At 46.5% G+C, this 20,204-nt stretch overlaps 1 protein-coding gene across 1 annotated transcript; it reads left to right on the forward strand.

Annotated features, from left to right (window-relative positions):
• Window positions 1-7,830: 7,830 nt before the first annotated feature.
• LOC146196514 (uncharacterized) lies at window positions 7,831-18,150 on the forward strand. Its single transcript, XM_084596367.1, has 4 exons — window positions 7,831-8,237; window positions 9,262-9,432; window positions 13,340-13,600; window positions 17,485-18,150. Exons 1-4 carry the CDS (start codon window positions 7,926-7,928, stop codon window positions 17,587-17,589), a joined length of 849 nt encoding a protein of 282 aa, XP_084452493.1. The 5' UTR covers window positions 7,831-7,925; the 3' UTR covers window positions 17,590-18,150.
• Window positions 18,151-20,204: the final 2,054 nt, after the last annotated feature.

Consider the following 20,204-nt stretch of genomic DNA (forward strand, 5'->3'; position numbering starts at 1 on the left):
GACCACTTATCTCGGTCAGGGTTTGCTGCCCAGGATGGGCAACGGTTGGCAGACTATGGCTGCATCGACCAGCAGCTAGAATTGTCATGGTGGTAGCAATATAACCCGGAGAAAGGCACTATAAGCTTGGAACAGGTTTTAATTGAAATTGTATGTCTAGCGAGCTTTCCTGTTTGCGCTGTGCAAGCGCGGTTGAAGCATGCGCCAACCAACGCAGACCAATTCGATCTTCGTCCCTCCACAGAAGAGGCTTTATATCTGAAATAATTAGCAGAATTTAGACACAGCAGGAAATGGGCGGGCAGCTGGACAGAAGTAAACGAGCGGTGCTCCGCTAACTAACGCACTCATGCTTTTGCCCAACGTTTCGAAACAAATTAGTTAGCGGAAAAACAGGTGTGCTGGCATGCAGTGTTTCTTTTGTTCCTCACTCACTCAAGCAGACAGTAATGCGAAGGAGGCTCAGGCCAACGCGCCTTTGGACTGTTTACATTCCTTGAAGCAAATGCGGAAGACCGGGGAATTAAGTCTGGTGGAGTCGGGGTGCAGCGAGAGAGGAAGAATAGCGTACGGAAGGCGGAGTACAGCGCGCGTTGAATTGCGTGTTTTGCTTGCTGGCCGTGTGGGGTGAGCGAGTAGATAACAGCCGACCAGCTGTGCGTACTCGCACTGGGGCCAAAGGAAACATTTACAAGAGGAGGAGTCAGGCGAACAACAAGAAACGACAACACCGACGCCATCACAGCGACGCCGTCGCCGGGCGAGCAGAAGCCGTGGCCAGGAGGAGACACCGTGGCGTCGGTGGCGCCGCTCATGATGAAGTGGACTCGCGTAATCCATCACACTGGCCGACATTCCCGCCCTCCTCAGCGGAGAGTCAAAGGTCCCCCCTCCCGAAGCCGACACAGTCCTCCGCGGGCCGTGTAGCAGAGGATCCGCCGCGCCATGGCGCCGTTTTGTCTTTAGACGTCTGGGGTCGCAGACGGCGACGACGACGCGGAGAAGCCCACGTACTACTATACGTAGTAGGTTCCCTTCTCCGGCATCTGCCGAATTCTGCGGAAAGAAGCCTTCACATATTTGAGCGATCGGGTTCTCGTTAGGCCTAAGCGAAGATATCCCCTCCCTTCCCGACAGCGGGTGGGGAACGGCGACGGAGAGTGGTTCGGAGGGCGCGCACGCGCCTGGGGATGCCGCTGCTGCTTATGATCGAGGGAAAGGAGGAAAAGCAGCGGCAAGCAGGATACAACGGTGTCGTCTTAAAGCCTCCTACTTCCTTTAATACGCACTTGGGAGAGTGGAACGCGGTCGCGTATTACTCGCAGTCCAGTAGTACACACACCGCCAACGCTGCAGCCGTTAACGGTTCTTCCGCGGCGGAACCGCTGAGGGCCTCGGCAGCGGTACCTGAACTAGGAGAGGAAAGGTAGGTGTCAATCCCTGCGTATTTTAGGTCGCGCGCGTGTCGTCTTCTGCGCGACGGGGACCCAGCGGATAGAGGCTCGAAGCGCGGGGATAACTCCGCCGTCGCGGCTCGCTGGCACCTAGTAGTGTTTTTTCCGCTCCACTTGGCTCGGGTTACGGTGCTCTCGCCCGAGGCAGATATCGCCTCCGCGGCGCCTGTCCGACGAGGCCCCCCCTGGCGCGAGCGGCGCCGCTGCCCTAAGAGGGCCGGCGCTGCTGTACACCACAGAAAGCTGGCGACTGTCTGGAACCGTTGCGGCCGCGGTCACCGAAGGGAGACTACCGTGGAGTTCGCGCGCGCTACCATCACCACAACTGGCACCGCCGTCTCCCCCTCGATAGGCGTTTCTCCTTGACATCCCGGAAAAAAACCGTCGCACGACACCCTCACGCCGGAAAGTTTCCCCTGTTTGTTGTATCTGGTCCTACTGCCCCCCTTCCAGTCTTCCTCTCCATTCATAACCCGCTTACGCCCTGTGAAAACTGAGACTCTCAACCACTCGTACAGCGAAACGCTCGTGGCCTATTTTCAATAACCTTGCGATCTATAGCTACCCCTTTAAGATCTCGTACACCGTTCCCGCCTTTTGGGCTTTCCGCCTCGCCGACCTGACTTGCGGAAAGATCAAGAGAAGCTTTTTACCGTGCGAGGAATGTGCTGACTGAGCGCCGGGCGATATCGTGTGTTTGAGAGCGGTACTATGGACGACGAGAGCGGTCTCTTGCGATGCCCCCTCGTTCTCGCAGCGTCTTGACGAGCTGGAATGCAAGTCGTTGACACAATTTACTGGTGAGTCCATCGTCCTTATGTTCTACATCCGGTGATCAACTTGCAACCATTGACGCATCAACACAGATTCCTAACTTCATGTGTTTGCCGTGCACGTGACACATGGTCCCTATTGACTTGGAGATGGCGCTTAATGTTGAATTTGCCATGAATGACAATTCCTTGAATCTATTTCCTTTGGTTAAGTAAAGCAAGAAAATCTCCTTTCTTCAGTGTTTGCAGAAGCGTGTGCTTCTCTTCAGATGGAATGGCCAGGCTTTGCTTCGAGGGATTCAGTCGGTGGCTGTAATTTTAGTGACGCTTCAGCAGTGGTAGTTTCGTAAATTACACCAGTGCTGCACAGAGAATGCATTTCCTTGATTTCTGCGTAACGGAAATAATTACTTATCACACGGGATTTTACACCTACAGGAGCATCCAAATATTTTAACCCCTCTCCATTTTTATAGTTTGGAGAGAATGAGATCATTTCCCTGAACACGAACAGAAAGCCGAATTATACCGAAAAATGCTCACCGCACCACGCTTACTCATAACACGGAATGCCGCTATGCTTTGAAAAAGCGTTCGTGAAAACGCGGGAACGAATCGTTACGCAGTTTTTTCCTGCTACTGTGAAACGCACCGGACAATGAAATTCACCAGAAATGATCCAGAGCTAAGTTTAATTAAGTCTTCTAAAATTTTAAATTGGTAATCCCTCCTAGACGACTGATTGCTGTAATAATTAAGAGATATAAGAAAAACAGACGCAGGAAATTGCGCACTTCCGCACCGATTGCACACGCACGCATCCACCCCCGCACATAAAATTGTATGTATATATGTATGAGCACAGGGAAAGATGTGGCATGGTTAAATGGAGGTCTAAAGGCAAAACCACGTATGAAACTATTTATTGACATTTCAGCCGTTGGACCGAACTTCCTCATTATGTCTCAATCTCTGTGGATGCACAGAAAATATAGCTAAGCGAACAACAACGTAGAATAGGATAGCACACAGCGTTATAAAACAAGGAGCGGTTTGAACCCCTTTATTATCAAGCTGTGCCAAAGCATAGAGGCGGAAACATTCTATGGTATAGTTACAACTAATACCAGCTGCCTTGCATTTTCTCCTCTCTTTGGCCAAGAACAAACTAAAAAAGAATACCAGCAAATGCGTATTTAACCGGGAAATAGAGTAAGCGATAAATTGGCGCATGAGTTAACGCCTTGTGTTCAACGAGCCCTCCAAAGAGGCAGACAATGGACATGAACCGTGAAACTGATTTATTTATAGGAAGAGAAAGGCGCGGTAACTGTCTCACTTGTGTTCTGTGGACACCTCAACCGCGCCGTAAGGGAAGGGGTGAAAGTGGAAAGAGAGAAAGAGGAGCCGTAGTGGAGGGCTGCGGAGTAATTTCGACCACCTGGTGATCTTTAACCTTCGCTGACATCGCACAGCACACGGACGTGAAAAGCAGCACTGCAAAAGCAACGCGAGGGGAAGGCAGAACGGTGAGCGCAATAGATGGTGCGCTCAACGAGCTGGTTGACTACTGCTGCAGTCAATTTTACGTAGGTATTAATAGATGTATAATGTGCCGCTTTTGAACGTGCTGATTCTCATCACGACAATACAAGCAATGAGGGTGTCGTTCATCTTTGTGTGCTCCTTGTTTCTGGTTCGTGACATGGCGGAAAACTGCCATTTTCACGATGATATCAACCCTGGCCAGCAGAGATGAGGCAGGAATGTCTGATTATGACATCTTTATTGACATATCCCTAATGAAAAAGGAAAAGTTCTACGGGGCAATAACCTCCCTAAATCTCATCAAATCACATAGACTCTCATACGGTGCACATCATTATCATAAAATATTTTCCATAATTAATGTTAATGTACAAGAAACTATGAGATCTTACGCAATTATATGCGACTTGTGTGTGATTTCTTACGGGAATTGAATGAGACTGTGTCAGAAAATGTGAGGTTATTGCCTCAAACAATTTTTTCAGAATGGTAATACACCAAATATGATGCCTCTTGCCCTTTAAGAAGTGACCAGCAAATACAATATCCGCCGCTATGGTTCAGACGCTCGGTTACTGGACTGGGGCACCCGGGTTCGCGTCCGACCTGGGCTGAACGCGTTTCGATATGCAGGCGGAACGCAAATGCGTCCGTGCACTATGCGATATCAGCGCACATTAAAGACCCCAGGTGGTCGAAATTGTTCCGTAGCATTAAACTACAGCACCCCTTTCTCTTTTTATTTTTTCATTCCCACCTTCCCTCAAGGCGCGGTTCAGATGTCCACGGAGAAGTGTGACAGATACTGCACCTTGTTCGTGTAAACTAATTTACATCATCATCCTCATAATCATCATCATCAGCCTGACTAAACCGCTGCAGGGTGAAGGCCTCTCCCATATTTCTCCAATTAACCCTGTTCTGTGCTAGCTGCATCCATTTGACCCCTGCGAACTTCTTAACCTCATCCACCCACCTAACTTTCTGCCTCCCCCTGCTACGCTTTCCTTGGAGGAAGGAAGGAAAGGAACGAATTTACAGTTCACTATAAATCTATTGTGAACGAGGCTGTCATTTGGAGCTTGAAGTTTCATAAAAGATATCACCAAAACTATTTAATCACACTTAGAGCACTCCATTATCTTTTTGTCTTCATTGCTTTGTTAGATTTCAGCTTAACAAGGTGGTTGTTGAGCTTCGTTATTTAAGCTGAGGCACGTGAGGACTGTGTGTTATAGTAAATGTAGTCTGCGTCGCCAATGTGCAGAACATGCGATCATTGCGGATGCAGTTGGTAATAACTGAAAATCAACAGCAATGCATAGTATTTCGGGGTAAGTTCTCGTGCCCGTCTGGCTACCTGGCTCCGCTTGTCTCTAGAACTTTCCGGCTTCTGCGCGGTGTCGCTTCGTTTGCTGGACAATACGCTGCTCGAGCGTTCCATAAATAATGACGCATAATGTACTTGCTGATCACACGAAAAAACCGACGGACGGACGGAAAAACTTTATTGTCCAACGGGTGCAGGGAAATCACCTTACAGGTAACCCCCCCGCCTAGACAACGGCCGTTAGCCATTGAGATTCGGCGGCGTCTTCGGCCGGTCGGATCAGTTGAAGTTGAGTCATCGAGTCGGAGCTGAACAGTAGTGTCTCCCAAGAGAATCAATTCTTCTGGTTTCCTATATTAGTTTGCATAGCTGCTTCATATATAATTTGCTAAATGCTGGCTGATGCAAAATGGAGAGGCAGGTTGCTGATGGCAGATCGATAGTCTCGAAATACTGTGCGATTCCGAGAGACTGCATAATGGTACTCCATAAAGCGTGTTATAGCAAGGAAACAACACATAGAAAAACTCAAGCATTTGGCGTGCAAGGGCTCGCACTTTAGCGATAACCACATGAAGCTACGTTTTTCGCTTCGCGACGTCATATGGCCGCGGCTGCTGCTACCCTGCTTCTGGTACACCCGCGCGAAGTGCCCGGTTGCGGACGCTTCACTGTCTCTCGCTGTCAGGCAGAAGACACTAACACGGATACCACAACACCCCCTTTTTTTGTTCCGCAACTACTACCCGATTTTAAATGATCTGCTTCGATGCCTATACATGAGTATTGATTAAGCAGATGTTGGCAAATGTTTTGCTGAAATCGCGCTGGAGGAAACTTGGACCCCGGCGTGTTAGTGTAGCGGCTAGGGCGCTCGACTGTTGTGCCCAAGGATGCGGGATCGAATCCCGGCTGGTGCGACCGCTTTTTAATGGAGGCGAAAGGCAACTAGCTCGTGTGCTGTGCAATGTCAGTGCACGTTAGAATCCGAGGTAGCTGGAATTTCCGGAGCCATCCACTACGGCTTCTCTCATAGCCTGAGTTGCTTTAGGATGTTAAACCTCACAAACTGGCTAAAACGAACTTGGCTCCCAAGACGTTTGATTGCGTTTATGGAATTTAACGTCCCAAAACGACCCAGGCATGAGAGAAGCCGTAGTGGAGGGCTCCGCAAATTTCGACCTCCTGACAACGTGCACTGACAACGCACAGCACGAAACAAATTAGGATAGAAGGCAGGGTGAGGTGAAAATAATTTTTCCTAGTATGTTTACAATATACGCATCGCTGCTATGCGTTTTCCGCGTGGGAGACACTACATAAATGGTGCCGTTGACCGATGCATCTAGTGTGTTAGAACGTCAGCTTCAAGACGGCGGCATTGGTGCTCCTCGATGCATGAGGTGGCGTGCATGCTGCGATGACGCATAGATGGATGGGGATGTTATGTTGTTCATGGGCACGCGGACACATCGTGCTGATTGTAAAGAAAAGAAAATGCACGGGCCGGCTACTGGCTCCGTAGCTGATCCACCTCCGCTGCCTCGTGCAAACAGAAAAGAAAATAGACAAGAAAGAAAAAAAGAAAAGGGAGAGAAAGACGCGTGCCGCAACAACAGCTGTCGTCCACCCCCACCGAAGCGGTGGCGGGTGCAATGACGGCCTACAACAAATAAAAATTCAGTGGCAGGCCAGAACAGTTCAGCTAAATATATTACCTACCTCTACAAGTAGTTCTCGCTGTAAGCTGTTAAACGAGCACAACTCCTCTAGACACAGCGTAAGGATTCGAGTCTCTTTTTGACTGTCTTTTCATTGTTTCATAGCGCGAAGGACGGGCAAGGGTACATCTTCGCTTAAAGCGCGGACTGAAAACGTTGACGCTTCGGCAAGTACGGATGCTTGCATAGCGCCTCTTTGCACCGATGAACTGCATGAAGACAAGGGTATGAAAGGGAACGCAGTAAAGAGGTATTAGAAGAACAGGATTAACCGCACCGTTGCGTTTTTTTTTCATTATCCAACGATTCTCCAGGTCAATTATTTTTAGCACTGGCTGAAGCCACGCGTTCTCGTCTTTCTTGTCGTTTTTATTTGCTGATTTATTTATTAATTGATACTTTGACTGTTGCCCCAAATCATTAAGCAACGTGATTATTCATTTGCAAATGACGTTTTGAAATGGATATGTCCTGAGAAAATCAGTGAGGAGGTATCTGTGAGCAGGCAACATATAGTGTTATAGTTTTGCATTTACCATCACGTGACAGATTGTGGTTGGTCTTAATGCAGAACAGACACATAGCAGCAGGTGATGAATGATCACTTAAAATGCACAGCAAACCCTACTGAAAAACCAAACCTTATACGGGGCAATAACATCATAAAATCTCATCTAATTGCATAGACTCCCATACGGTTCACTTCATTATCATGAAATATCGTAAATAATTTATGATAATGTTCAAGAAACTATGAGACCTTGGCTAATATATGCGACTTGTATGTGATTTCGTATGTGAATTGAGTGAGATTGTGTGAGAAAATGTGAAGTTATTGCCTCATACAATTTTTTCAGTAGGGAAGTAACATCGCATCAATGGAGGCTAAATGTGTTTTGAAAAGGAGGAACCCTTTTGCTGTTCTGACGCTGCCATATAGATGTAAAACGAACAAGTCCAAACTGGGATAGTGCTTGAGTTCCATCTCTTTCCGTGCAGACAAAGGAGAGCACCGACTGAGTCCGGTTGCCACTTTCGAGGCGTCGGAGCGTTTTCACGCGGACGTCCGACGAACGACAACACACCAGTTGCAGGCAGCATGCTTCTCCGTCTGGTCAGCGTTGTGTGCCTGTTTGCGACCGCGGTGGTGGGCAGCCCGCGGCCGTCGGAAGACGCTTTCCAAAACGAAGCCATTGAGGTGGAGCGCAAGGCTGCGTCGCCGCCATTGCTCTCGAAAGATAGCGGCGAGTCCTGTTCCATTGACGCCGCCCTTGCCTCGATGACCATGGGCGACATGGAGCGGCTCATCGAGCGCTTCGCCAAATTGCAGGGCATGACTGTGTCCGGAGTGGTGAAACAGCTTTACTCTGCTCTCTATTCGTCCATCAAGCGGAAGGTTGCCAGTGAAGAGGTTTGTACTCAGGACTGCAGTCCATGGCTCTTCAATAAGCGGTCAGACTCGAAGAATAGGTATAGCATACTGTGCGCGATAGATCTATGATGGTTGGTTGGTCGAGCATTTACTACGTATGCCGGAAGAAGTGGGAATGATTTTCTAGATAGTGCAAGGCTTCCCCGACCAGGTGACTGTATTTTGTAAGGCTTAACTGCATAGAAACGATGCCGAACGATCTTTGAACAGAAGGGCAGAAGTCTTGGATAAGAGTTTATTGCACCCTAGATAAAAAAAGAAAGCCATGAACAACCAAAAATTTGGACAGAAGTACTTCATTAGGACATCAGTGAGAGATAAAAGAATGAGAGCTACTTAGAACTATCCCTAGCGAAAAAACCGTATGAGTCACAAAAACCTCATCAAATTTCTCATACTAAACTCATACAAATCTCACACAATCTCATATATTTCTCATAAGCTGAATGATATTTATATGAGGCTATATGAGATTTGAACGAATTAGTGTGAGTTTAGTATGAGAAATCTGTATGAGGGTATTGTGGCACATAGGGTTTTTTCAGAAGGGATATAACTTCAAAGTATGTCTAATAAGTGACCGCGGGATTTTAGGCACTCCTAATTGAATACAAACGGAGTATGTTGAAGAACATACAGGAAGGGGCAGGTGAGAATGTAGAAGCCGAACTGCAGTTAGGTTTTTCCCATAACATTTGTTTTGCCTGAGGGCATAAAACGATTTGGTAAGGAAAACAAATTAGGGGAGAGAGGGAAGGGGGTAAATGAAAGAAAAATAAAAATCATAAGCCGCTCTAATGAAGTCCAGGAGGGAGCGATAGTGTGGCTCCTGCGTACAAGCAATATATAAGGGGATACCCGCTGCTGCCAGTGCTGAAGTGCAGCTAAATCGTACATGCCGAGGAAAGTACAGGGAGGATAGACGGACTATAGCGCTCTTTGCATTCAGTCATGTGCCAACTGTGTACCCGCGCTGTTTCTAATCTCTTGATTCTTTTACCAGGGCCTGTCGCCAGTGGCTCTGGAGGCCATCCACGAGCTGTGCCTGGGGGGTGCGGGGCCTGCCTACCAGTTGGTGCCTCCGCACGGACCCATCTACTCTGGCCTCAGCAGCGCCTTTACGCCCAATACAGAGTTCGCACCACTGCCGCCCATAAGGAATCTGCGACCGCCGGTCAGTGCGCTCTCCTCTCAGCTATGAAATGCAGAGAAAGTTGTGGCATGGGCTGACTGGTTCGAGGTGGAAACCCCTTAAAAAAAAAAAAAAAAAACAGTGCTAGAGAGGGCGATACAGTAAAGGGACGAACACAGTGCAGTGTGGGGAAGTTGTAGAAACGGCTGTGTTAGCTTGCAGGCCAGGAATGAGTATTAAACAGTAATAATTCTCAATTTGTGCCCGCGTAAAGGTTAGATTCGTGCAGGAAGAGGGAGGGGGGGGGGGGTGGAGGTAACGATCCAGTTTGGGCCCTAGTGTGATGCAGATATTTTCCAGCGATCTGCTGATATCGAACACTCTGTTTTCAGCTGCGTGGGCTTGCACGTTTTAATCAAGCGGCAAATGAGTTAATTCCGTGACTGAGCAGACCCTTTCACTTAGTTACGGCCGGATTGCGCATATTATAAATTCTCTTCCAAACTGCTTTAATCACTCTTAACGAGCTAACTTAGAGTCGAGGAGTGCATTAATTAGAAAACTTTCATAGTTAACTACTTCGTGCTTCTAAGCACTCTGTATTTATCGAAAGAAATTTTATTGGTTTGACATGCCAGAAGATTCAATTAATCCTTCATATTGCTAATAAGCCTTTCAGCGTACAAGCTTTAGATTGCAAAAAAAAAAAAAAAGAAAAAAAGGTCTGCTGCCGGGCTCAGACGCGGCTAAGTGTTCGGGCTAACTAGCCATTGTCGCGTTTCTTTAACTTGCTCGCCGTCTGCAGCCACCGTCGATGCTCCGACGCTGCAAAGCCCTTTTAAGTTCAAGCTGCAACCAATAGAGAGGCAATAGAGATAGAAAACAAAAACAAAGAGCGACCAAGAGTGAGACGCTGTCTCACAGGGAGTCGTTGTAGGCGTTTGCGAAGTATTCAGCTCAATCAGGGCGCTCTGTAAACGCGTGCGGAATTCCTGGGCGCTGAATGCGAACAATAAAAGGTCTTTCTTTTTTTTTTTTTCTTGCACGAGTAAGCAAAGAAGGAGGAGGAGGAGGGAGGAGAGGCAGAGTAGCGCTTACCACGAGGGCTTCGATTAAGCTTTACCACCCCTTCCACTGTTTAGTCAGACTAAAGCTTGGATCGGTCTTATTTGCTGGCGCGGCAGTTTTCTTGGCTAAACACGTGATACTCCTGCTTGGCGAAGACAGGAAAGGCGTCAGAGAAGCAGTGAGCGAGCAACAGCGCATGGTGTACGCCACTTTTGCCTCCGACTGTACCGTGATTGCGTAGTCTCCTATTTTACATCTGCTTATTGCTCTGAGCGTCGAGAATGCGGAGGAACATGTTACCAAGAGAGGACTCTGTTTCCCTCAGAATGATCGTGTAAACGTCGCCGGGAACAAAGGGCCGGCAGAGAGGTTGAAAAAGGAGGATCGAAAAGAGGAAAGTTCTCGAGCCGGTTTATGCGCAAGGCCCAATAAGGCACGCGAGTAGCTCTCAGATGTACTTGCGTAATTATACCACTTGCGAGGTTCCCCATGATTTATTTACCAACGACTTAAGCTTATTTACTTAGCCTACCGAGATCTCATTTCGTTTTTCCGCGTATCAAAATCTGGCACTCTGATTCTCGAAGAACAAAGTCACGCTGTCTGTCGCGTATCAGGCGAGATTTTCAGCTCTGTTCAGAGCACACACCTTGTAAACAAAACAGCAACTAAAATGGGAGCAGTACAATCAGTGATGCACCTTTACTTCCCCATTGCATTCTTGGTTCGCCGTGTCGTGTTTTGTAGCCATAAACGAACAGAGGGTTTGAAGTAAATTTGTTCTTAGTTATGCATGTATTTTGTGCCGTCGTCCAGGACGGCACAACGTGTAAATGCATGAGGTAGCTTAGGTGCGAACAAAGAAGAATGGCATCGACATCTCGTACGTATATTTAGCCTGTGCGATCGGTGGTTCTGGTGGTCGTTTGGACAGGGTTTCTTGCAATCATGGTTACAATCATGGCACCGAGAAATGCGCACACGAAACCGGGTATATAGTGCTCTATGAATCGGGAACTACTGCGATTGCTTAGCGCAGAAGTCAATATCTCATTGAGAATCTTTACCCGGATTAGGTGTGTCCCTGTACACGTCAAACTATTACCTGAAAGCATCTGCTGGTCGTAAATCCGAAGGATGATAGCGAAAAGGTAACAATACTTTTTCAAAGTGGGCTAAATGCTCGTAAACAAGCTTTTTATGTGTTCTAGTCTTACGCTGTGAAGTGCTATCCTCTACTGTTGATGACTTTGTGGTCACTATCAAGAGAGCTCCGTCTGTAGCATCGAGCTCAGAGATTGTTTTGGCACGCACACCTTCAGAATAATCGACATACCATCCGCACCAAGGCAATGAACGTTTAAGAAACTGACTTAAAATCGGGCAAAAATAAGTAGAATTGAATCTAGTATAGCTGGCTGATAGTAACTGGAACTTCTAACTTAGATGGGGTGTAGAAAGCAAGCGAGAACTTGATACAACGCTAACTAATCTGATGCTGGCACGCGTGTGACATTGGAACGGTTGACACAAGAAGATATGACCAAGGTTAACAAGAACGCTTGCTACTTTTCAAGTACGCGTCCATCACCAAAGCGACGTGCCGTGACGATACATTTCTTGTGTTTCGCTCCCAAGCCCTAGAAGACGCCGCCGTCCGAGCGTTTACAGGCGCCCGCGTTCGGCAGCGGCTCATGCTAAAATTTAAGGCATGGCCTTATCCCATCCCCTTTCGGAGGACACGTGTTTTCATAAGAGAATCGTTGCGACGGCAGCATTCGCTGCAAAGAAACCCTATATGGCCTGCTCACAATCGCATGTACGTGGCCACGGTACTTATTCCAAGAAAAGAGCATTCGACTCGGACGCCTTGACACGAAGCCCACTTAGGTCCTTAGCCAATTCCCGTATCCTTTAAATGCTGGCGCCGACGCAGGAAAAATCGCTACCGTCTCCATATCTTCCATCTTCAGTCGATGTATTCCTAGAAGCTCAGCAAGCGGAAAGTAGACTCTTTAGCGATAAAACATTTTTTTCTCCACAGGAAATTTTCGCTAATTCTACTGTGTTTTGATAGCTAGCGCGTGCTGGTTCAGTTAAATGATTTACATGCGAATTCATTGCACGTATAGGTCAACTGTAAGGCCCTTCGGATGCACTTGTGGTAATGTTTTACTAATTGAGTTAATTCAGAGTCACTAACGTGCTTAACGTTTGATTTCGATACTGAACAGCGTAATGGTAACGCTCCGATGAATCACTCCATCGTACCAGCAGGTGCTCTCATGGTACACCGCTCATTTGACAGCACCACACCAAGCCATACCACACCGCTTAGTTACACACGACATATCTCACGAAACCGTAGAGAACATACTATACAAATACACTTCACTTGCTGTACGCATCCCATCACGCCCTCCCACTAAACCACATCTTCAATAAAAACAGGCCCTAACTTCGAGCAAACAAACAGGAAAAAGCACCGCGCGTCCACGACATATACATGAACTTTCTGTATTGTTGCTAACCTCTTCCTCTCCTCCTCATGTCACGCTACGTCAGACGCCGCATCTATATGAGCACTCTTCAGTTAAGCACAGCTTTTTTTATTTTGCTTAGGTGCAGCAGTCTGGAAAGGAGTAGATTGGAGTTTATAGACAGACACTTCCCGCACCACTAATGTATCGCGGGTTTAGAAAGGTCTGTCAATCATAAATATAAACAAATAGGTTCATTCGGACAAGATGGTTTGAAATGGAAGTTATTAAAACGAAGAGGGAATGCCACTATAGTCCGGCAGAGGAATTTTGTCGCATTGAGATGATTAGTTGGCAGTTCGCTCTTATACGTGACGGCTATCGTTCTCCTTTCATCGCAGCCCGGTGCCAAGCTGGTGGTGTTGCCCGGCGTCACCGGCGAGGAGTTGCGCTCCAGCATTATCGTCTCACCCAAGATGTCTCTGGTGGAGGCTTTGCGACGCGCCGACTACAATTTGGCCGCCGAAACCGGTCGGGGTAGCGGGGTGTTGCATCTGGGCTTCTCTGCTACGCGGGCCTGCTACATCGTCGAGTCCGTAGCCGGCCTCAGGGCGTCGCCGGAGCGCGCCTGGAAGATCTCCATCACAGACCGATTCGGAAAGGCAAGTCTTGGATGGGGTATAGAGAGGCGGAATTGCTGGGCTAGGCCACTTTTGTTAGGAGTTGCATCTCAAAGTCATAAAAAAAAAAAAAAACATTATGAGCCATAGAAGGACGTGACGTAAGCAGGCCTAATCTAACTACTTGATGTAACGCAAATTAGTACTCTAGAGGGTATGGTTTTGTAGCGATTTCGTTATGTTAACAGATCCGCTATCCCGCGTTTTTCCAACTTTTCACGTATATGTAGCATTCGTGCGGTACATTAAAAAAAAGCGCACCTTGGGCGCTGCCATTAAAGAGTTTTGACTCGTTGCAGCACATAGTAAAACCGTGTTTTGCATGGTGTACTGCCCTCAAAATGAGCGTGGGAATATGCGTGTTGACTGTCTTTCAGCCTACACAGATTTGTCCTCAGAAAATCGTTGGAGATACTTCGGTGTGTGGTTTATGCCAGTAAACTGTACTGTAAGGCGTACCTTACCGACATGACAGGGTTTAGTTATATGTTCATTAGTTTATCGAGACTACTTTTTCAACAAGGTTGCTTCGTGGGCTAGTTGGTGGAGTTTGCGTTTAGTCTTTTCCTAAATGAGGATAATTAAGTTTTTAGTTTTTTTTTTATTTGAGAACTCAAGATTCTGTTGCAATATCGAAGGCCGTCAATATCGAAGGGGAGCCAGGGTTTAAAAGCTCGTGATTGTGTTCCGAAACATCGAGTGCCAAATATATGGTCTTGAAAGCTGCAAAATTAGCACTAACAAAGGGATGTACAGCACAGAAAAAAAAATCACGAGCGCTGGTCTGTGCGTCCTGTTTTTTTGTGTTAATTATTTCTATAGTGCCGGAAAAATAACTACTGCTGACTGATGCACTGAAGATGCTTTTGAATAGCCTCTAAAAAGGATGTGGGAATATATTGATTGTTATGGAGCAGTTTTACGACATGCGAAAATATTTATTTCATAAACAACTTTCCCGTTGAAAACATGTGCATCTCCAGAATTCTGCATATATGTCATTTGTCATTTCGTATGTATAGCCAATTCAAAAAAGTGACTGCCTGCCTTCCCTTCGAAATTGGCGCCATTTTTCCTCGCAAACATAGTCTCGCGTCTTGGAAGCAGAAATATTAATATGATCTGACATTGTTACCCAACCAATCGTCTTCTACGTGAACTTCCCAGTTTATATAATACCACGACGTGCGGTACCACGTTGTCGCCAGCTTTACATGAGAAATAAGCCAAGCGGACTACTGTATGCACTGTGGTATACATTTATATTTTGAGTTTAGTGCTGTCGTCGAGTGTAACGAAAGGCCTGCCAAAAAGACTGCGGCGTTAAATGCTCACCCCTGGGTACCCAGTTGCTCCTAGCTTACAGACAAACTTCATGGGAAATAAGTTCTCGTCGAAAAGCAGAACACTCTAGCAGTGCTCTACAGTGTCATCATTGAAAGCAGTGTGCCGAGCACTGACGTTTCTTCTTCATTATTCGCAATCTTTCACACCTTCATGCTTGGATTTTGCGAGGCAAGACTACCTACCACGTCTACTTGACACAGCGTGATATACCAGGCGTTTTTATTGCGAAAGCAATACTTCTCGCAGTTTAAGCCTTCAGCATGGAACGGCGGTAACCCATTGACCTTTGACCTTTAGACGACCCCAAGCTGGCAGGAGCTGCCAACTAGGGTCTCTCGTTTCACATGGAACGGTTTATGTCAGGATCAGCCTGCTAGGACCCTGGCATTCACGTTATCCCTATAGGCCACTAAGGCACATTGGTTGGTTAAAGCGGGGCTATATATGTGGGGCTGGGGAAGAAGAAAAGAAGAACGTTCGGTCGCCCGCGACTAATTCTTTCGCTCAATATTTGGTTCAGCAGCGTTGAACCCTTGCAATTTTTTTTAATGTTTAGACATATTATTTTTCAATCTGCGCCGTTTAAACTGCGTAGATGGATTGTGCAGCGAGGCAGATAGCATGTACCACAAACAGCAAATTAATTAGGTAATTAGCAAAGATAACAGATCAATCTTCATTTTGTTTTAATGATAAATATATATTGTGAAATTCACGCCCCTAAAAATCGAAGGTGTGCATAATTAGTTATTTTCTGTCGAACGCAAAAAACACACTTAATGAGACTATTTTGAAACGTGCTACGCTGGAAAGCCAACCAATCTAACTTTAATAATGTAAAATGCCCATTTTTAACTTTGATGATTATAATATTTTACAAAGTAGGCTCACTTGCTATGTTGACAGTCTTCAATTTCTAATAAAACCTTTCCCCTTTCAATTGAAAGGTCACTAGATTAGTTTAGAAAATTAAGCATTTAATATTGGTCTCTGTCTTGTACACAATGTACTACGTCTTGCAGTAAAATGCCCCTGAAAAGACCGTACCGACGTATGTACCCCATCTTTGAAGACTTTTAATCTCTAAACATTCAATTCATAAAGCGTAACTCATGCTCGTGTACTGCACTGAAGGGCGCACACTGAAATATTAGATGGGGAGGAGTGTGTGTGTGTGGGGGGGGGGGGGGGGGGGATGGTTAATGTTTTCTTTAAGAGTGGTCGAGATAACGCCTTTAACCTCGCCTTTCATTCCGCGAAAATTTTTATTTCTATAGAATTCTAAATTTAATATTACTGTAACATCAGAACACATCCTGAACACACGTTAATAAACCACACACAACCCAGCGCGTTCTCTTGGTGTCCCTCTAGCACACCCGATACCTGCTAAATGATTGTTCAACTGAGGGCAGTGTATGGACTGACTGACTTTGAACCGTAGTGGCATTCTCTCTTACTGGAGTGCTCTGCCTTACCTCCCATTTGGTGCTCTGTTACTCAGTATTTTTTAGATGTGTTTCGTCAATTCAGTTCAGTCGTTCAGTCGTGTCCGAAACTTCTTGGCTCTATGGACCATATCACGCCAAGCTTGCCGGTCTCCCACTGTCCTCCTAATATCACATAGCTTCATCTGCAGCGCCTTGAGGATGCTATCTAACCATCGCGTTCGATGCCTACACCTTCTCCTGTGACCCTCAATCTTTCCCAGCATGAAAGATTTCTCCAGCGACTCCTCTCTTCTCATCAGATGACCCAAGAAGCTGAGCTTTAACTTTAAAATTTGATCCTGCAATGAGCAGTCAGGGTTTATGGTCGACATTATCGACTGATTTTATCTTCTGGCAGTCCAAGAAACGCTCAAGAGTCTCCGCCAGCACCACAATTCAAAAACATCAATTTTCGGTACCTCCTTAGTGCGACGAGTAGCAGCCTGAAGATCGCCGCGACTACAGTCGATGATTGCGATACAACTTCAAAATGTTCATGACTCGCAACAGATCTTCAATACAACACCATCCGCCCTTATCACTAAAGCAAGCGCGGATGAGGTTTGATCGTTATCTGCATTTTCTTGTGCTTCTTGGACAGTAGCCATTGTCGTCACTTTGACGACACGTGTTTTTCACACCTATAGAAATACCTAGGGCGTTTTTAAGTAATAAAAGCACACAATCTTTAACATGTTAGTCTGAGTAGCACTTAGTGCCTCTGCAAGTCCTTTGTACAACAGCTGTCAAAATATGCACTCTACCCATAAGGATTCTTCTATTTCATGAATATGTGATCACATGGCTTGCTTCACATCGTCAGCGTTCCAGTCTATCGAAGATAAAATGGTCTTTCATCCCCACCTTTCAGGAGTCAATGGCTTTCTGGTGTTCTCGATGACCCCGTTACAGGGCTCAGAAACCGACCCCCGAATTCGTACAGTTTCGGCGACCATGTGCTCTTGCCATGTGCTCGAATCAGCATCAAGCGCATCAACTTATACTCTCTTGCCTGCTCTGTCTGCGCAGTTGGTGTACGAGGACATCTGCCTGCCGCCGAAGGAGAATGTCGTAATCCAACCGAAGATGACCGTTACATTGTCCTACATCGAGGCCAAGCGAAAAACGCAGTAGAGACTCTCCGTGTGTAATCACCGGCCGCTGCCGCCCCGCCAGCCAGTGAGGGGCCCGACCCATTACACTTTTTCCGTGTTAACTTATTCCCGTCTCACGCCTCTCTCTGCTTCACCACTACCACTACCTCCAGCCACCGCCAATGGCTGCCGTGCAGCAGTGCGCGTCCTGTTCGCCAGGGGGCCAGCCAACGGCAGGGCGAGCAGACAGTGGGTCCCAGCCACCACTCGTTCTCCATGTCCCCTAACTCGACAGCAAGACTCTTGCGCTTCAGGGTGAATACATTCGAAGTACAGGGCCAGAGTGCGTTCTAACCTGCTCTTTCCGCAGCCGATAAGCTATGTCTAAAGGCAAACTAAAACTCGGTGCGAATATTGGTTTTCTCTTTAGCCGCCGTGGGAAAACTTCTGGCCGTACCGAAAAGATTGCGGCAGCGGTTTCAACTCAGCACTTGCTACTCGAGTTCCGTATGCAGTATGTAATGTTGTGCGCAGCCTCACTAGTCCTTTTTTTTGTTTCTAATCACTTGCGGAAGTAGCCACTAAGAGTTTACGTCACGGATTTGCCGTGCAGGACTTCCAAAAGTTGGATCAAAAGTTTTTACCAGGTACTTTCAATTAACTTTTTCTCTAAAGGAAGCACCGTATATTTAGAGGGGACAATATGGGTCTTCATTAAGAGTTAGGCATCATAAGCGCGGTTATGGCACACTAGACAGATCGCGTCTGTTTATATTAGAGTTGCTTTTTGCGGTTGCGGCGGGCATATCGACTCTCGAGACCGGAAAATGCCACGAATAATCCCCATCGCCTTATCTTTTTCAACGACTTGCTTGTGTTATCGCGTGATTGAGACAGCATGCGTGAGTTTAGCAAGGTCACTTCGAGAACTAATTTTTTAAGATGTATGTTTCCAAGCCTATACCCACGAGCATTTGATCATGCGAGAAGACCAAAAAGCGAAGCGCCTTGTAAAGTCAGGACGAGGGACTCGCACAAGATCCAAGGCCCCTCTTGTATACAGTGATGAGGATTTATGTTCCCACTAACAGCGAAATCGGCGAGTCTTGGCAGGAAGACCGAGCTTGCTACGCCCAACGGTATGCATCACGGTACGCGTGGAGGACCGCGTAGCATTTGGTCCAGCTAGTTTGACGGCCGCACTGTTTTAGTAACACTGCTGTTGGCTGGTACCCCGTGTCGGCTCTGTACAAGCTCCAGCGAAGCTATAGTGGCGCCGCTGAAGCGTGTATTCATTTTAGGTTGTGACGTCACGCTAGGCGCGTTGGCCCAGCAGTCGAAGCAACTGTGTCCACGGCGCCGACAACAAGCACTGCTGCCGGACAGCGGCACTGGCGACCGCGAAATGAAACCAATAAAGGAATGAAGAAAAAAAGAAAGGCATAAGCTGAACATTTCTTCTCAAATGCTTCTTCTCAGGCTGTTATGGTCTAAAGAAAAAAAAAGGAAGTGCGCTGGTCGTATTCTTCACTATACTCGATCAAGTTGTCACTGTGTGTACACTTGATGTGATGCAAAAACACGAAAATACCAATATTTGAAACAAATCTATTCTTAGCTCTTCCTACAGAGGGTTTGTGTAGTGCTGCAATAGATAGGAGTAAATATAGAGGTAGCTATATTAAAAAAATAATATTCAGCAGTTCCGAAAAATGAAATAAAGTGCAGTCAATGCTAAATAGTTGACACCGGCACATCTACGCGTGTGGTGATGAAAGACAGTTGCAATTCTGGGCATTGGGCCATCTTGACTCTTTTCTACTGACGGAACGCGATGGTGGCCATCACGTTCGCTTGAGTTGAAAGCCTCTGAGACGAAGTCTGGAAATGCTCAGTTTTGAGGAGGATGTCGTGCTTGTATATTCGACAGGCTGACTGTGCTGAACGAACGTCTACAAACTACGTTTATTTTTACGGACTCCTATTTTCTTTTCATTTGTATTCACTCTTCCCTTGTTCAGAATTCAGCACCGGAAGGTTCTTTTTGTTAACCTCAATTGCCATTCTTTTCCTATTTCCGCATTTTCTGCAGTAACTGACGACAAATGTCTCGCTTTCGAGTACTTCCCTCCAAAGCATGCCTGAAATCATTCATCATCCATAAAACCAAGCGTCCGCTTATAACTTCTATATGGGGCCATCATCCATTACCGAAGTAAATTTTTGCCAGGCAAACAATTTACTTTTTTTCGTAGTATATGTCTGACAACCAAGTTAGCCACACATGGCCCACACTAGTACCGACTGTAAAATAGTGCAAAACATAGGGAGCCGTACTGGGAAAGCAAAAGTTATACGGGGCGGTAACCTCATAAAATCTCATCTAATCGCATAGACTCTCTAAGGTGCACATCATTATCATAAAATATCGTACAAAATTTATGATAATGTACAAGGAACTATGAGACCTTATGCAAGTATATGCGACTTGTATGTGATTTAGTATGTGAATTGAGTGAGATTGTGGGAGAATTCAGTAGGGAGGTCATGGGCTCGGATAATGATGGCATGTAAACTATCGTTCAAATGAATGCTAATTTCCCTATGCTAAAAGAAAAAAAAAGGAACAATTCTATGCCTGTATTGGGTTAGGTC

Source organism: Amblyomma maculatum, chromosome 3, assembly GCF_055883805.1.
Source record: "Amblyomma maculatum isolate TAMU_Amacu chromosome 3, ASM5588380v1, whole genome shotgun sequence".
NCBI lineage: Eukaryota > Metazoa > Arthropoda > Arachnida > Ixodida > Ixodidae > Amblyomma > Amblyomma maculatum.

What these genes read in the sequence shown, in the direction of transcription:
- LOC146196514 (XM_084596367.1), top strand. Translation starts at nt 7,926, where the DNA reads ATGCTTCTCCGTCTGGTCAGCGTTGTGTGCCTGTTTGCGACCGCGGTG. An exon ending in TAAGGAATCTGCGACCGCCG is followed by an intron (nt 9,433 to 13,339) that starts GTCAGTGCGCTC and finishes CTTTCATCGCAG; the next exon opens with CCCGGTGCCAAGCTGGTGGT. An exon ending in TCACAGACCGATTCGGAAAG is followed by an intron (nt 13,601 to 17,484) that starts GCAAGTCTTGGA and finishes CTGTCTGCGCAG; the next exon opens with TTGGTGTACGAGGACATCTG.